This window comes from Anoplolepis gracilipes, chromosome 7, assembly GCF_047496725.1.
Source record: "Anoplolepis gracilipes chromosome 7, ASM4749672v1, whole genome shotgun sequence".
Lineage (NCBI taxonomy): Eukaryota > Metazoa > Arthropoda > Insecta > Hymenoptera > Formicidae > Anoplolepis > Anoplolepis gracilipes.
In genome coordinates this window covers 8,089,889-8,109,495 of record NC_132976.1, presented here as the reverse complement: position 1 = coordinate 8,109,495, position 19,607 = coordinate 8,089,889, and the positions used below count along the sequence as shown (strand labels likewise).

The window sequence follows — 19,607 nt, the reverse complement described above, 5'->3', positions numbered from 1 at the left end:
ATTTTGTATATATATTGATATATAACGTTTTAGAATTTCTCGATTATTCTATAGTTTGGTAAAAAATATACCAATCACTATATAAGCGCAAAATGATGTATTACACCGATATTTTATTGTAGATAACGGTCGAGCGAAAGATATTTCACAATTCTCAATGTAAAGAAGTATGAATCCCTGAAGTTCAACAAATTTGACGAGATCAAATATTTTTATTTCGGATTCGACATCGAAAATGTACCATGAGAAATATGTCTGAACACGAAAATAAGGTATCCGGAACGTGCGGCGAGCGGCACGTGAAGTGAAAGCGCAAGGAAAGCTGTGAAATATGAAGCGTATGACAGGAGAATGATACGTAGAATCTATTAAAATTTCTAATCTTAATTTCAATAAGAATTTCTTTCGACTCGAGCCTTTCTTGATTATAGAACCTTTAGATTCAAATGATATAATTATTGTTATTAAATATACATTGCTTGCGAAATTTTACAAATCTTCTCCTTTTTCTGCTGTAAAATTTAAAATTTATTCTCCGCAATATTGGTCTACGTCATTTCTGACTTTATGAGCTTTCCAATTTCAGCCAGCCTGCTGCAAACGTAATGCAAAAATCGAGATCGTCGATATTATTGGCGGTAGGCATTTCTTTGACGAGCTAGGGAGCGGTCGAGCGGAAAGAAAGAAAATGATCGGTCGGAAAAGAGAGAGAAAAGAGAGAGAGAGAGAAAGAGAGAGTGGTGACCCCCTATGGTTTTCTACTACATTTACTTTTCCTCGATTCTCCTTCGAACCCATTGATTTTATTCCAAGCTTCCGCATGCTTTTCCCTCATATTGACGTATTCGTAGAACAACCGGAACGTTTCACAGGAAAATTGCACGCAAAGCACGACAGTCAAAATACCCGAAGAGCTCGACTATGACAGTACGAGAAAGAGAGAAGAGAGCAAGGAGAGAAAAAGAGCAAGAGGGGGATGATGAAGTCGTCGTTTATGCTTTATATCCTATGCATGAAAATTTCGGATCCCGAGAGTCGCTGTTATTGCAATGGGCGAAGAAAGGAAGAGATCCTCGACTCTCGGTTCTGGCGTGCGCGAGCTTACATTCTTTATGGATACAGATAGCACCGGAACTCCGGGAAACCGCGGTTATACTCGCGGTATGCGGCTTACATCGTGTTAAGCTCGCGTGGGCGGCGAGCGAGAAGATTGGAGGGCGAAGGGAAAGCCGAAGGTAACGCTTCGCACGCGCTCCGGAGTATGCAAAGTGTAAATGCAAAGGGAATAAAAAAAGGACAGGTTTTTCCCTCTTCTCTCTTTTCCAACCGAGCGCAGACGAAGATATATGTTTCGCAGACGGCTGCTCTTGGCGACACTCGGCGTATTGTGCGATTTGCGTACGAATCCGAACTTGAGGTATCGTCGAACAGGATGCAAGGTATGCTTTTATCATGCGGCAGAAAAATGGAGCTCGATTACCTCGAGAATAATGTAAATTGACGTGATAAATCTTGCACTTTTCTCTGTGAAGATACGAAAGATATATAGAAACCATTTTACGCGATCTAGTTACAAAGACGCTTTAAATACATGGGTAGGTATAGAAAACGATATACTAACAGGAGAATATAGTAACAGAATTTTATAGAGGATATATAAGTTTCTCTATGAAAATTTTCCTCTCTTGAATTTGGTACGTAATATTTTATTAACGCGAAAAACTTTGAGAAGAATTTCCGGACGCTATATAAATTTAAACACTAGGATGGATAAAAATAAAATCAATTTCTCGTATACTCTTAAAAAAAAATATATGTACTTTGCTTATTTTAAAATTGTACTTTTTATCACGGTTCATCAAATTGCGAAAAACAAAAGTAAAATTAATGCTCTTAATATATTTTATTGCAAATGCATTTAATTGTATAATACACAATAGAAATATGAGTGACGGCTGGAAATCCGTGTATTTCTGATTCAAAAGAGCGAATATTAACACGTATGACGTAATTTATTGCCTAGCAAGCGCGACGCAAATATCCCTATTGTTTTCACTGTTTAATGAACAAATTGTTAAAATTTAGTTGGAATTTTAATTAAAATCGAGACATACCACGCGTTTATTACAATGGACATAATACATTCATAATAAACAGCTGTATTGGCGATGGCGAGCGAAATATACGCACATAAACGGCTGCGAGAAAGATAGAATCTAAACAACATCTTTCGGATCATTGAGTTGCATTTTCGCTTCAGTTCGCGCGAGTAACATTACCTTTTTCCGTCATATTTCTCGGATTTAGCGAATTCGTGCAAATAAGGAAATTCCTTCTCCAAACAATGTCCAAAACACTATTACATTATGTAACATTCGATTCGCGCGATAGTCGGCGCGGTCCACATATTTACATACATTCTATCCAAAGCACCGCTATCGTTTATAACGCGTGCATATATAATGCGTGCATACACGTGTTTAATCACGATAACGCCGTACCAGATGGGCGTCCTATTTGAAAGCATTCAAAAGATTTGGCGCCAAGCCGGATATTATGTGCCGACTCGAGCGTATTACATCGCGGATTATACTTTTCGTATTTTCAGTCATCAATCCGCGAAACGAACGTGTAATCTCGCTTGGCCGACGATAAAGCAGACGGATTTTAATCTTAAAGCACACAGGCAGATCAGCGTGAAAAGCGAATAGTACCACGTGGAACATTAATTCCAAGAATTCCATGAATACTGTGTCCCCCAATCGCAGGTAACAACACCTAACCGTGTACGAGATTAATCTTTGTGAATGAAGGAAAAATTGAATCTCGCTGGTAGAAAATCAAAATCTTCTTCCGAATAGACGTGTCTCATCGTTAAGTATATACATATATGTATAGGCATACGAAGATATATACGTCATGTATTTCGCGCGGATATGCGCATGTAAGTATTTGCGTTACAAAAACTCATTTGCAACGTCTATGACTTAATATCGTTTTTCGCGCGACGCGAAACGTTGCATGTGTTGCATCGTTTTTCGACGAATTACGTTAGTGCTATGCCTAATTACATCTCGCGACATATGGTCCCTTACACGCCGACACGAAAGGAACTTCGTACATTGGACAAATGACAAAAATAAAAGCGAAACGGAAAAGAGAGAGAGAGAGAGAGAGAGAGAGAGAGAGAGAGAGAGGGAGAGAGAGATTTTCTTCCCTTTTTTTTTTTTTTTTACCCTCTTATGTGTAATTGCACGCGAAACGGCACAGTAACACATGTGGGACAAGAAGAAGAGTAATGGAACGTTTGTGTCGCCGTTTTTACAGGCTTGACTCGTACACGTAGTCCGAAAACAAAAAGGACAGCGGAACGAAAAAACGGAGCAAACTGGTGCGCGTTGTAAAAGGTACACCCGCATCGTGACGTCAACCTAAGCTCCCTTACCTGATGTTGGCGGAATGACACGGGACAAAATGTTTCCGGTGCATGGACCGTGATATCGCGAATACTAAATTCCTGATTAAATCGTGTTAGCAGTAAGAAAGACATATTTGGACGAAAAAGTGTGGAAATGACTTATTCGGAAAACGAGAAATTATATTATTAGATAATGAAATAATACTAAAGGCATAAAAGAGCCGAATATAAACAATGTAATTAAGATTATAAATAATTAAATAATTAAATAATTTATTATTACACATAAATGAGTTACAATATAATTACATTGTTTATATTCGGCTCTTTTACACCTTTAGTATTATTACATTATTTATTTGACTACTAAGCCATTTACTAATTATTTTATATTATTAGAAATTATATTATATTTTGCAACCGTTCATTAAGTAACTTATATAATTCGTTACGATACTTTTGTAAAATGCAAGTTAAAATTTTCAGTTTGTTATCTCGCGAGTTAATCGTATTCAAAAACGGAACGTTAATCAAACTGAAAACAATTATTTGTTACTAAATGCAAAATATATCCTATCGCATTCATGATATCAAAGCAAATTGATTTGTGTGCTAAATCATTGACTCTCATAAATTGCGTAATATTTGACTTTGCTATGAAACTCGCGCTTACTATGGATCGTTGTAAGCCCATTTGGCGTGATGATAAGTTTACATTATGGACAGAATTATAATGTATAGAAATAAATAACACTCGATTCGCTGAATCGAGTCTAGTAATTAATTATAACGTCTCGAGAGACCATTCAATTTTATAATCAATCACAATCGTGTAAAACTTCTTTTTCTGTACATATATACACATACATAAACGTACATTAAAAATATATCATATTATATTATTTTATTAACATCATATTATCATATATCGCGCAATAAATATATTCCAAATGATACATATTGATATTTTTTCTCGAGCTTCTCTTTATACGTTGCTTGAGCGGATTGTCGATAAGCCTATCGACGATACCATGCAACAGGTGTATTCTTCTTCGTTTACTACGAAAAATGATATCGCAGAAAATGTAGTTGTAACATTGACAAAGGGCATATGGTTCGCAAATTAGGTCGAGTGTAATATTATACAAACACATATAAAAGGAATAATTAAATCTCAGAATGTATTGTTCGATCTTGTGCGAGCACGTGAAACGCACTCAAAAGCGAAGCGCAGTCGAGTATCTTCCTGCGCTTATCTTTGTTTAGAAATTATTTTTTTTTTCAATTAAATAATAAATAATGTTTTTCAGTTTTATCTCTATTCATCATCACAATTTATTGTAAATATATTGCTTACGCGAAACTTGGAAAGGCGCATGAAAATTATTATGTAATTTTGAAAAGTCGTAATTCGACGATTCTAAATAAAATTTCTTGAAAGGTAAAACGAATTTTTCGTTGTTTTTATATGCTCATACATCGAGACGAGGTATCAGATATCTATCTCTAGGCGGTTCAATAACTCTATCGAGCAACAGGTATTGCATGCTTTTTCCTTTTCACTAAAATCATGTTTGGTGAATCGAATAAACGTGCGACGATCGATGATTCATATCGCGACTTCAATGTTTGTGAAAAAAGCTCCATAGATTAGTTTACAGAAATTATAAACGAATATTTAATGAATTTGCAACATAAAAGAAGCATTTTATTGAGTTATTTTGCGTTATTGTAAAGTCATAGAAAATGATACCAATGAAATTGCCGCGTGGTTTTTACCTCATGTATTAATGGAATTGAATGTGAAATTGCCGGAAATAATTCCAGCCAGGACTTGAGCGCATCAGAAAATGCTTTAAATCGCGGTTAAATATTCCATTATCCGTCCATCAGAGCGATCATTCTCATTCCAACGTCGAGATTCGATAACAAATGCATTCGCGCGTACTGTAAATACGAACGTCGAAGTTTTACGCTTTATAACTTGTGTTTGTAAGACGTATATTTGCGCGTACGCGTTGTTGATCGATATATATGCGCATAATTTAGCTGTCGAACGGCGCAGCGGGTTTTATAGGCCGCATAAAAGTTCCATGATGGAAGGTTAAAAGCGCTATACCCAATTTTTTTTTTTTTTTTTTTTTTTTTTTTTGGCACGATCGAAGCGATGACTTATGCATCTGCAATAGCGAAAGATGTAACGGCGAGTATTTACAAAGTCGTACAGAATATCGAAATAATCCTTTTAGTTTTCCATGTAAAAATAAAAAAAGTTATATATACACGCTTATCTGTATTTTTAAATATCTATACATATTTCAATATCTTTCCATATTACAATAATTAAGAAACAGCTATATCAATAAAAATAATTTACGTTCTACGAATTTATGTCGAATCTATTTATGTATTTATTTATGTTGCCAATCAAAAATAGAAATTATTATAATTTCCAGTTTTAAAGTGGAACGCGGTGCTTAAATATTTTCCTGCATATTATAAGGTCATGCTACTTTGTTGTTAAAAGTAAGATTCGCTCTCGATGCTTGATTTAATAGGCTTTAGACGTTGACGTTAAGTCTCGACGATTAGCTACACGGAAGGACGAGGTTTAGAAGCAAAGTTGAGCCCTTTGGGATAGCAAAGGATTTCGTAGGACTTTGGCCGTTTCACGGCTCTTGATCGAAGACTGTTTAAACTCTCAACTCGGACAGCTTGTTCTTAGGATGTACGATCAGGTGTGCGAATTAAAATGTTTACAAAACCACAGCACAAACCTAATTCCAATGTCAATCTCTTCAAGATTATTTTCAATTTTTAATAATTATATATCTATCTTTAATTGTATATATTATCTTATAATTTTTCCATAAGTTTATTTATTACACATATATATCTGTTTGTTAAATTGCGATATCTGTGCGCAAAAAATAATCGTAGGTAGATATATCATTGCAGAAGAATTCACAATTAGTTTCATGGCAAGCTGCGTAATGAAACGGATTATCATTGTATAATACAACGGCTTGATTAACATCGGGCGTTATTAAGTATCCTGTTGGCACACATTTGCAAAATGGTAATGACGACGCGTTACGGATAATTAAACCTCGTAAAAACACAGCTGCGAGATATTCCTCCGTTCCTCGATTTTGCGCATTGAGTCAGGATATTGCGCCGCTTTAACCCGATGATCTCTAGGAAGCCTCTAAAATTACACAAACGCTGAAGAAAATGGCAACCAAGATATATGATGATGTAAAAGCAACATCAAATGTTACGTGTGAAAACGATGGCGAAAGCTGTTGCATTTAACGCTTTTGTTGAAAATTTATTTCAAGTAAATCCTCTATTTTAATGAAAATAATTATAAACTATAATTAGAAATTTTTGTCAAAAACTACTTGAGATAATTAAAAGGTAACAATAAATAGTGATTTCCGACACAATTTTCCGTAACAAGAACTTCAAGTTCATCAAATGTTATTTGATCAGAGCAGACTTTCAGAGCAAATATATACATAAATGTGCGCGGATCTCGTTTTAAAAGGCCATCCACGCAAACGGGAACGGGTATTCCGGAATTCCTCAGAATCGGAGGGAAAACAATGCGGGACTGCTATTAACAGCGTAAACTGCTCGTCAAACGGCGTTATTGAGAGTACTACAGGCAGGAATTGGAATGAAACTGCATTTGCAAGGAACGCGGGAAAACATACGCTATCCATGCATTCGTAGCGTCCTTAACGGCGGGCTGTTTCTAGATATAGAGATACTGAAGTTACTAGATACAAAGCGCGCCCGTTACTATGGAACTTTAAAGAACGGACAAGAAGTAATTAAATTCCACTTGCCTCTGGGAGCAAACACACATTTTCATAGTTCATTGGTGTGTAATTATAAACTGCGTGTAGTAAAAATGAATGCATGAAAATTATACGGAACAAAACGGCGAACTGTCAGATGTGAATGTGAAAAAATAATTCTATTTATTATTACACAAACATATAGTCGCAAAAAATGATATTTCTGGGATTGTTTCTTCGCGCCTGGGAATATGCACATACCGATATCGACGACATGCGCGCATGCTTTCTGCATCGCTTAAAATAAAAGCTATTCAAATGAAATGGTTTTAATCGCGAGTCGCCCACCTCTGGAAACTTTTATTTTTCCCTTCGTTCTATGCCTGCAATCTTGTTTCGCGCAGCGAAACTCATGACACGCGTTACACGTTTGGCCTCATTTTATATAGCCAGACTTGGCGTTGCTAAATCGTCCAATCTGCACGGAAGACGTAATTTAGAGACTTCCTGCACGCGCAAAACGGCTTAATTAAAATCTTCCTTAAAGGATGTTTTGCGTGTTCTGGATTATCGATGCTATAAGATCAATGCCTTCAGAACTTATTTTGCTCGTCTAAGAAGCCGTGAGTAATTTCGTTATTTTATTGGTTGCGTTAGGACGATTTATGATTAATTAGTTAAAAACAATGGAAATTTTGCGTCGCAGATAAGTTTAATGATAGAATCTATCAAATTATAAACAACTGAGTACATATGAACGTATATATCTTTTTCTTCTTCTTTTTAATCATGTGATATAAAAATAACTGCTGACTATATATATCAGGTTTTATTTTTACAAGTTATCAATTAAAAAATTTACACGTTCCGTATATACGATTTATTAATTCGAAAAATAGTATTTGTTTGAAATTATTTATTATACAGAATGTCCCATTTTAATTTCTCTTCAGACAAAAATTGTTTGATTTAGAGGAAGACATGAAATGTTATTGATTTGATCTTGAGTGCAAAGATGATATAAAAGTCAACCTTGTTTTTTTTTAATAAAATTATTTTAATTATTTGATATAAATCGATTCCTTGCAATATTCTGCGTTAAAAGTTATAAGGGTATTATGGCCAAAAATTCAATAGTTTATTTCATAGTTTATGTAAAACTATATTAAATTAATAATATTAGAAATATTTTATACACACTATTAAATTTTTGACCATTATATTCGTGTAACTTTTTACGCAAAATATTGCGAGAAATTGATTTATATTAAAAAAAATTAGAATAGTTCTTTTTTTTAAAAAAAAACAAGGTTGGTCTTCATATGACCTTTGTGTACTTTCATTTGATGTATACCAAGGTTAACAGTATAATATTACGTCCCTTTTCAACTCAAACAACTTTTGCCTGAAGCATTTTTTCTACAATTAAAAATAGAAAAGTTTTTGGGAAAGGTAAATTAAAATGAAACACTCTGTATAACAGTTAATCAAGTTAATAAATGAAATTACTGAGAACTAAATGCCATAAGCCGCACCCAGTTCGCAATTGTAGAAAGTTCTTGCAACACATTATCGTTTTAATAACACGTTTACAGTCTTTCATATCCGACACGTGTTGTTAACTTTCCTGAAATACCAATACTCTTAATTTAACTCTTGAATGGCCGCATTGACTTTTACATTACTAAGCGCTACATTAGAACCGATTTAAAAAATATTAAATATTATATTGAAATAGCATCATATGTACAAAGAATGTAATAATATTCGTGCGAGAAAATTGCGGATCAAGTTTATACTGCGTCAATTATATTAATAGAAATTGTTTAAATATCAAATACAATATGATCGTTGAAATTTAAAATATATTAAATATAAAATATATACGTTGAAATATAAAATTTTAGGACGTTGTGAAGCAAAAATGTTTTAAAATAAATAAAATTTATTCTGCTAACTTCTTCAATAGCTAAATATATATTTGAAGAGCTTTCGCTAGTTTCTGTATAGACTTGTTGCCGGCTGACGCATTCATGCGTATCTTTGTATATTGGCGCTCAGCTAAAAGCACGACTGCTGGCAGGTGGCTACGTCTGGTAGTATCTAGTACCTGAGGATAATGTGGGGGAGGCGTACTTAATATTAACAGGATGCTATAGAGGCCGCGCGTGTTGTTCCTACGTAATTTCCTCCTAAACGTACTAAGAGATGCCCATGCATATTTCAGGACAGCAGATACGAGAGCATGAATGCGTATCCTTGTGTGAACGCGCTGTATAGGGTGCCCAAAATTCTCTATCGTATCTTCTCTATCGTCCTCATTTCCCAAAGAAGGACTCCTTTCCCAATACTCCTTAAAGTATACATGATGCAAACATTTCCTTGCTTACAAACTCTCTCCTTTCTAGAGATCTAAAAAGATTTTGAAAAAAAAGCTCTTTTCAAAGTGCAATTTAGGAACGTAAATGAATAACATTTTAAATTTAATATCAAATAAAAATTTAAGTTATGGAGATATTTGTTAAAATTTTGAGACGCGATGCAATTAAGTTTTCTCTAAAAATATCTTAGCTGAATCTAGTTTAATTAATCTAAAAATCCATAGTTGGAATAAAGTGCGGATAATTTTGGAACACTCTATATATATGTATAAGCGTGATATCATGAGGGCGCTATATGACGCCGATGTTTGCTAATCATTACAAACCGTCTGATACTGACATTTATTCAGGCCGGAACTAGCACCCTATACTCAATATTTCATGTATTTGCCTCTTATCGCAAATTCAATTATTCCGTCTACGATGCATCTTTGGCGATTGGCAATGCGTTTGCAATTAATTATTAGAATGCATATGCATATCGAATGGGAGCTTATTTTGCAGCTTCAGTTTAGAAAAGATTCATCTCTAAAACACCTTGAAAATTACATGTATCGCATTTTAATATAGACATAAATAATGCTATTTAATAAAAATGTACAAATTTAAACAAAAATAAGAATAAAAAAGAATAAATAAAATTTTTATGTAAAAGAAAAAAAACATGTTTTGAATACCATTAAAAATGTGGATAAAATTATATAATTATTACTATATAATATTTTGTTTTGAATTTTGATTAAAGTAGCATTATGTAGCACACATATCGTCTTTATAAGACTATACCCCGCGAGTAAAATTTCACATTAATTGAACCTGACGGAAAACAGTCTTAAAAAAATAACTATCTGAATTGTATTGCTAATAAACAATAATGTGCAAGACGGATTTGCGGGAATCGGTCAGCGGAATAGGAATTTTCGCGGAAAATTCTCTAATATGGAGTAATAATCCTTGACTGTGCCTTACGCCGCGGCGGCGGCGAAGCCTGCCGCAGTTGCAGCTGCAACCGGTCGTAAGAAAGCTGGCGCACGTGCTGCGCGGCGCAGCGGCGTTTCTGGCGCGGACTTATTTCACTATTTTATTAGATTAAATATTCACGACGGTAGAGCTAGATGGTAACAACAGAGAAAAGCCGTAGAAAAACGCAGTGAAATATGGCACGGGTCTCCGCTGCGCGAGAGCGTCGCCGTGTTGGGAATAGAGGTCATTGCTGCATCTTTAATGCGTTGTACAAAAGCGGTGCATGAATAAATTGAACTTCGCCGCCTCGACATGCAACCACAGGAACGTGCCACTTTTTATTGTTGCATTCTTCCTTCGAATGCATCGTCCGTATCGACGATTCGCTCTATTAGTAAGGCATTTGTAAAATAAAGATTTTGATATACGTTCTGTTTTTCGTTTTTTTGCTAGTATATTTCACATTATTCCTCAGTGAAAGTTAGACAATTCTATAATGCTTTTTGCTATAATTTCATTATATTATTCTCTTTTCATAACGAGTGTCACCTTCCTGTGCCACAATCGAAAGATTTGTAAACCATATATAAAAAATTAATTTGTCATATAATGTAAAAATAAAGTACATTTAAAGATTTGTATCTCTCTAATATAACAAAATTGCTTCTCGTGTCGATTTTCAATGTAATTTTTCTTTCAATTTACCATCTCATCGGAGTTTGTCGTTTCGAAGTAAAGTCTAGTACGTTTTACCTACTAGGATATGTTAGCCAATCACTCTAATATATCCGAGTGGACGTGCTTTGTGACTGTCGCGCGAGCTTTTTTAAAATTGATTTGTATTGTTCACATCTATGCGGTTTATATATGACTTTTCCAATGCTTTTATAAAAGATAACATCGTAATCTTGTATAAATGATAATAAATTTTGCACATTTATGTTGTAAGATTGTAATAATATTTTCATAATATGTGACAATACTATATATTAATACACATTATATATTCTTACAAATGGCTAAATATATAAATATGTAAATTGATTAAATTTCCATTTTCTATGAAAAAGTAAAATAATTTTTTCCCATAAATTTATTAATTATTTCTATATATAGTAAAATAAAATAGGAAAGTATTTTTTAAAATTGGATTTCTTAAAAATATTATTATGTCAATGATCTTATAAAAATTATGACGCTACGAGACTTTTGTGATTTAGCGTTCTGTCTTGTCTTGATGAAGTAATTTATTGCATCGCTAACAGTCCCTAATGAATGAAAACAAATGGCAGACGCACATGCAATGCTTCATGGTTGACACGCATTTGCCGTGTAATAACACCCTAGAGATTTCGTTATGGATAGTGCACGCGTGGTCATTTGTATTGCAATAACAAAGTAACAAATGTTACAATGAAAATTGACATTCGTTACTTGGGTTAATATATCTGCGCACGTGACGATACTGCACAGTACGTACTATATACTGCATAAAAATCATTTTTTCGCGCTCGAAATTGATCTGATGCAATTTATTTGAAGACGCAATTAATCTTATTGAATATAACGTACGCCACCTGAATTTAACGTACACATCGATTTTGCTTTCAAGATATTAATTTAACTGTCTACAGTCTACACAATTTTCAATTTTCGAGAAGGCTTTTAAAAAAATAAAGAAAATAACAAGAAAATCTTTTACAAAAATATTCTGTATTTTCAAAGCTATTCGTAAAATCTGAATTGCAATAATCCTGCATTTATCTGAATGAAAACCTAACGTTTTTTTTTTTTTTTTTTTAATTTAAATTGGTCATAAAAATAAAATAATTAGCTAAATAAACAAATTATTGCTATATTATACTATATTATTTATTAGCATAATCATAATGCCCTATATTAGTTATTAAGGGTAAACATCTTATTAGAGGTTCGTCCTAGCATGCTACGTTTCCAGCCTGAATTTAATAGCAACGGAACGAAATGGCTTCTCAGGCCATTTCGCTAAAGCTCGTTATCTCGTTAACGATCGGAGCACCTATTCGTCTATTTCGAGCTTCGTCAAGGCAGGCACGATTGCCTGCATCTTATCATGGCATCGAGGAAAGCATGCTTACGAGATATATAATGAATACGCTTATTATATATTTGCATTAGGCTAAAGAAATTTGTAAAAAATAATCGATATCTTGAATCCTGAAAACTGAAATATTATTTTTATTACAAGTCCATAACTAAATTGAATTTAGTAGTTATATGGAAATTGTTATAAAAATAAAATTGATTATATAAATGTACATACGTAAATAAATTATTACATGTATAATAAATTTTGCAAATGCGGATGAAATATAAAAAAGATTATGCAAGATATAGGAAAGTATTTTAATAAAAATTTCAATTTTATATTTTTAATATCTGTTAATATTTAGCAAAGATAACAAATATATTTTAAAATTTTTAAATCACATTTCAATATATTTTGCATGTATTTCACAAATATTAAAGTGCGAATCATATCCCTATTCCAGTGAATTTTAAAGAAAATTTTATTAGACAAATTTTTTTGTGTAAAACTTGAAATTTGAAATTTAAAAACTTAAACTTGAAATCTTTGTTAAATTAATAACTCAAAAGTAGTATAAAATTTAGAAATACTAAGAGCTGAAAAATACGTGCAAAGTAATTAATAACAATCGTAATAAACATATTTGTTTTAAGAAGTTTTTAAAGATATTGTAAACAATTGATAAATTTTGTATATTTTCAAGAATTTAAAAGAATTAATAATTAAGACAATCGAAATAATTGAGAAAGCATCGTCAATAATTATTTTTGGTCAGATTTCTCTTTATGATTTATAAATATATTTGTAAATTTTATATAAGCTTTTTATGTAATGTACATTATCATTCTCTTATTTTTATATTCATAAAGCTCCTTAATTCTTTAAAACTTTTTTGATTTTTATATGTTATTATGAATTCTGTTAAAAATTTAAACTTTGAGAGAGAGAATGTGTGAATGCATTAATTTTATTTTTTGAAATATTTTCCGATATATCTGTAACGTATCCTACATATTTCCAATGCCCGTAAAGTGTATAGCCAATACTGTCGGATAGAGAGATACATCTCTTTTTCAGTTCCATAAATATAGCGAACGTGAGCATATGAACTGCATCTTAAAGAAAAGATATACATCTCCATTTTTCTAGCATTCTTCTTGGGTATACTTTTAAGGACACAGATATATTTCTCTGTCATAGCTACAATTTTCTCTCAGTCCTTTCACTCTTACAAGTTGTTAATATTACAATTACTCTCCCGCGTTTATTCTCGACATTGATAAATTCTGTGCACTACCGATGGCTTATTTCAAGAAACACAATACAATTTATGTTTTTAACGAATTTCGGCCTGCGTATGTACGGGTGCATGGTGCAGAATAGCGCATGATATCGCTCAAATCATATTTCAGAAACCGGGTTAGTGCCGCGAAAGCAGGAATGGTCGAGGTCGAATGAAGAAAGGACGCGAATGAAAGGGGCGCTTGAAATGGCAGCCGCGAGATAATTAGAGAAAAAACGGGAAAGCAGGGAGGGCCTGGTGAGAGAATGCAAGCCTCACCTGTACTTTCGCCACCACGTAGCTTCTGCTCGGGCCTCTCGCCCCTCTCCTCACTCGGTGGAGGTGGTCTCTCTGTCCTTTTCGGATAGTAGGGGTTGTACGAGGAGGGCCACACGGTGGTCAGCCTTTTTGCTGGCGGTGGCGTGCTCGGTCGTCCTGAAAATAGATTAGGACCTTTCTCATCTACCCCAGGCACTCTCCGTTTGCTTTCTTTTTTTTTTTACACCCGCCAATAATCCAGTCCAGCATATCTCCTCTATCTCTATCTCTCTCTCTCTCTCTCTCCCTCTCTCTCTCTCTCTCTTTCTCTTTCTCTTTCTCCGATGCTCTCGCCCCTGCACTTGATTTTATTATGTAATATTATGCGCGCTATTCTACACCATACAAGGCCGTAGCAGCGAAATTGCGCGTGATGATGGAAATTTAACCAACATTGCGGTAAAGTGATGCATGCTAATTAAACTTATAGAGTTTCTTCCTTTGTATCAATTGATATTATACATATACATCACCTCCGTTTATATCTTTTTGCTCCTAATCATTATATTCCTAAAATATACTTTTTAGATAATAAAACAATAAAAGTATTAAAAAAAAACACTTGAAACTAGATGTGTAGATTAATATCTAATTAATTAATTTTTTGACGTAAAATTATAATAAGATAAAAAATTAAAAAGAACTCTCTGTACTTGTGTAATTTGCTATATAATAACTGCGTTTTTAGCACTACTTAAGTACGTTATTCGTAACAAGAGCGAAGCAATTTATAATAGATAGAAAACATACGCGCGCGCGGGTATAGGTTTGATGAATTCTACGAGCTTCTCTCTTTGAAAACGAGCCAAGTTCAACTTGTTGCGTTCGATGCCGACGGACGTTTCATTGAACGAAATGCTTCCTCGCGGCGGAAAAAAAAAAAGAGGAAAGTGCCTGTAATCTTCTACAAAGCGTCTCTCCACACTTTGCATTTTGACAACTGATTACCATGTAAGACAAAATTTTAGTTGACCTAAATACGATTTTCTCTTTTTCTTGATCTCTTTAAAAAAATGTATATAATGTTTGTTTTAAAACAATTAAACGTTTTCACTACTTCATCATTTAATGATTACAATAATTATCTTCAAACTCTTATTTTTAATTATTTTTAAGTGCTTTTTAAAAAAATTAACAAGCATTTTTATTATTTACTTCACATTGAAATAAAGTTCATCAAGATAATAGTAATTAAATAATAAGTATAACATTTATATTTTTAAATCAAATATTTAAATATTAACAGAAAGTGGTTAATAAAGAAATATGAGTAGAAACTTTATAATTACTTGTTATAGATAGATTATGATGAAATAATTACGAAATGACTATTATGTTAGAAAGATAAATTGTCATTACGTGTGTATATTTATTTTAATGTTGCAATTACTCTACTAAATAACTCTCTCGACACACATAGTATTTAACAAACACTTTAACAAACTTCTCATAAGATAGTGCGCATGCCGCGACTAATCCGATTACATTGTCAACAATATGAGATTATACTCGACGCGCGCGGGCTAGCGTCTTATCTTTGTAAATATGAAAGCGCATCCCGAGAGAGTCGCATCCTTCGCCTCTGGTAGATTGAAACTTTACTTACACGATAATTCCGTACAGTGCGTATCAACCTAGGGTGTAATTCAAGTTGATATTCGCCACGGGGCTTGTATACTTCTACTGCGCGGAGGAGACTCGCTTTCCGTGACTTGGTAGCAAGGTGGTTTGACGCTTATTTCGTTACCCATAATCGTGCAGATTATTCAAACTACCATCGTTCGCGGTCCCGCGCGTGTCGTTCGTCGATGCGATCTCAACTATGTCGCGAAATAATTCCAAGTATATAAGTTATACCGACGCGACTTTTTCTCCGCTACTCCAAACGCTGTGATGCTCGTAGTTTTTTTTTATACATATATATCGTCGACATTGTCGAGATTGAATTGATTTTTTTTATATATTTTTTACATTCCCTAAGGAATACATAAAAAGAGACTAAATAAAAATTCTATTTTATATAGCAATTTTCTTTTTAAAGAAATAAGTATATTTTTTCGTATTTTACACTTGTTTGAAATTACCATGGTTTTTTTTTACGTGACAAGACGAAACATTTCGAAGCGTATTTGAAAATGGGTTCAATAAGTACACTAACAAGAGCAATTTAAATACTTGACGTATACAAACGTCCCTTAATTAATTTTCTCAATTCAGTTTGCTTCTCTGTTTGGGTCACTTTCACTCGCAAATTTCTGCATTCTACTGACTCGACAGTCAGGCGGGCAATACAACGTGCTTTATCTCTCCGCCTTCCCCGATCGTTCTCTTTTCTCGTCGCACCCTACGGTCTTTCTAGTTTACAAACAAGCGACCCTTTAACTCGCCCAGGCTGCTAAGTTGACGCTAGAATGGGTACTAAAAAGTTTTCGAATAAAAGTTTAAATACGCCCCAGACAAACTTCGTTTCGCAGCTTCTCTCCGCGGTCTCCTAACAATATGGCAGCTTCCGGGTCACCTACCTTTATTCCGCGAGAACATGTAGACGCATCTCTTTTTATACATATTACCGCGATGCCTACAAATAAATACACTTGTTAACGTTCCCTTTTCTGCCGCTAGGCAATCACAACGACGCTCGTATTTCATCCGGCCTCATCTCCTTTTGTTGCCCTTTCTCGAGGTGTGCGTCGGAGTTTGTTTAGGAAGTTTCGAAATAACTCGTTGAAAATTTAAGAGTCTCGCGGCACCTTTTCCAAAGTGCCACGGCGAACGGAGAGAAGAATTTGTTTCCGGAAAACGAAGAGAAAAGGCGAGAAGAGAGAGAAAGGGAGGACAAGCAAAGAAGACAGGAAAACAAATTCGCAAACGTGGTTGAAAGAAATAAAATGGCGAGATAAATTTAGTAATAGTTTTGATCCTTTGATTTATCAAAGTCTTGCTTGACGTGTATCGGGAGGGAGAGGGGGGGGGGAAACAATATCATTTTCGAAATGTTTGTAGTAAAATAGTATCATAATTTATAATTTGAATTTTTTCAACTAGATACTCAGATACATCATATACTGACAATATATAAATAGTAGACAATTCTTTTATCTGAAGTTTGATTTGTTTTTAATAATTTGCAATGCAATTAGTTTATTTTTTATCAAAAGTGAAATTTAATGTAATTTGTGAGACACATTTTAAATCTAAAATCTAAAAATGGAGCATAATTTAATATATTCTTCCTTGAATCCTTGAATGCTATTTGAAAATCACCTTTTCATATAAGATGATATCACTAGTATATACTAGATGTTAAATACCAAAGTGCGCAATGTGGCGTATACTCTGAAGCCAGAAATAATTTTGGCCTCGTTATCGATTTTCAATTAATTATAACAAGAGAATCGACAGCTATCTTGCAAAACGAGTAGTATGTGTAGTAATTATTAAATAGCTTTTTTTCTCCTTTTTATGAGAAAAACTAAAACGGATCTATTTTAATAAGATTCTTACGAATAATTTTTGCGAATGATAATTTCATATGATTTGATATTCAAGCAAGGTTATTTTATTACTGTGCAGATTAATAATTAAGATCAAAGAGTGATTCTGATAAAAATAAAGCACTCTCTACTTTTTGTCTCTGCATCTGAAAAGAAGCTCAAATTACTAACATACAACGCTTCTATGTAACGCTTCTATATGAATATAAATTCGATAATAAAAGTATAAAAATATTTCCATTTATATATGTTAAAAAGTCGTAATATTTTATTTTTTAATGTACACGAACTTTAATGCACAGAAATATTTTACCTATCAGTTTAAGAAGCTGTTATTTTACAATACTGCACGAATTTTGCAAATGTTATTACATTTCTTGTATATTATTATTTTATTATGTTATTTCAGAAAAAGATAATATACTAAAAATGTCACACAAATGTATTTGTTAGCAAAGATAAAAAACAATTTGGATCACAAATGAAAAAAATATAGGAGCTACTAACAGACTGTTTAAAAGTTTCTTTTAAAATTAAATCTTTTATATAATTCCGCAATTTTCTCTTTGCAAAACAGTACTACTATTTGATATGTAGTGTGTCAATAACACAATGCAAAAATCTCACTCTATGAGTATTTATCTTAGCGGACATTTCGCATTGACATTACTAATTGGATTCTAAATGAACTTAATTAGGTCACTGGTCAAGTCACAGTTTGTATGTAAAATCACGATATAAAATTAAAATACTTTTTGATTTAAAAAAGTTAAAAGGATAATTTGATTTGATTTTTACCACACGAACTTAATGGAAATTAGTTTCTTAATTAAAAATTAAGATTAATACGTTGTATTTTGTCGAATAATATAGTGGATAAAATATAATCAAATTACATATATGTTGCAAACTTGCATGGAAGAAGTGACAGGCTTCTATCATGCAGAGAATTCACTGATTTAAATATTTTTACCGCATCTATCGTTTATTTTACAAACTTGTATTTTCGGTCAATCAAATATTCAATCAAATATTCACATTGCTTTCTCTCGGATGACTTTTGATTTGTCGTCGCATGCAGCTTGCATTTAGAATCACAGATCGTTCTGTAAATGGCGTAATCTTATCTGGGCAGATAAGACGAACGGCAGTCCCATTGGAAACTGCTAGGCGCTTAATGTCGTGTTCGTGAGTTATTGCATACCTCGGCTAGGTCATTAATAACCCCGTAGTATTAAGATTGATTCGGAGACGCGCGTGCGAAAGGGAGAGAGAGATGAAGAGAGAGATATGAGAGAAGAGAGAGAGAGAGAGAGAAAGAGAGACGAACGCGACGTGTCCCTTGCCGATTTCGCCAAAGTTTCTCGCAATATTTAATCAGCAGTCGAGGCCATACATTATAGTGAAGACGCGCTGTCTCGTTTCGCTCGCCAAGTATGTGCATCCGCGACAAGTCGTTAATTCGACTTCAAATTGCATTAGCCGGGAAAATGGATACGTCAGCAACGCGCATAGAGAACGTCTCCATCGAAAGAAAACATATTCTCGATTGCCATTATTCGCACGTACGCGATTCGCGCGCGTTTACTCCTCCTTTCCACCCTCATCCCCCCGAAGATTTCTCGAAGAAATCGTGCATCGGACTTACGCCTTCGACGCTCGTAAATCTCGGTTACGATCCTCCCGGCTTTTACGATCGTCGGGTCGCGAGAAAATTTACCCGTTGGCGACATCAATATCGAAGGAGCAACCGCTCGCGAAAACTCACGCGAGAATAACGATTATTCATTAGAATGGTTAGCTCTCCCTCCCCCTGCCTCCTTCACCCCCGGACGTTTCGGAATAACGATAATCCACGTAGCGGCCGGTAGCGAAGC

The 19,607-nt window shown here is 34.0% G+C and overlaps 2 protein-coding genes across 7 annotated transcripts in view; one reads left to right on the top strand and one right to left on the bottom strand.

The window, feature by feature from the left end:
* The window catches only part of LOC140668052 (lachesin), a 236,096-nt gene that overhangs the window by 21,005 nt on the left and 195,484 nt on the right, over positions 1-19,607 (bottom strand). For 5 of the 6 annotated variants that reach the window (XM_072896610.1, XM_072896612.1, XM_072896611.1 and 2 more), the window contains one exon: positions 14,198-14,353. The exons of the other annotated variant lie outside the window; for it this stretch is intronic. In XM_072896610.1, coding sequence (XP_072752711.1) covers positions 14,198-14,353 — 156 coding nt within the window. The remainder of the gene's footprint in view (positions 1-14,197; positions 14,354-19,607) is intronic. 6 annotated transcript variants of the gene reach the window in all.
* Fuctc (alpha-(1,3)-fucosyltransferase C) overlaps positions 1-19,607 on the top strand; it is a 124,493-nt gene that overhangs the window by 49,924 nt on the left and 54,962 nt on the right. The gene's annotated exons all lie outside the window — the stretch shown is intronic.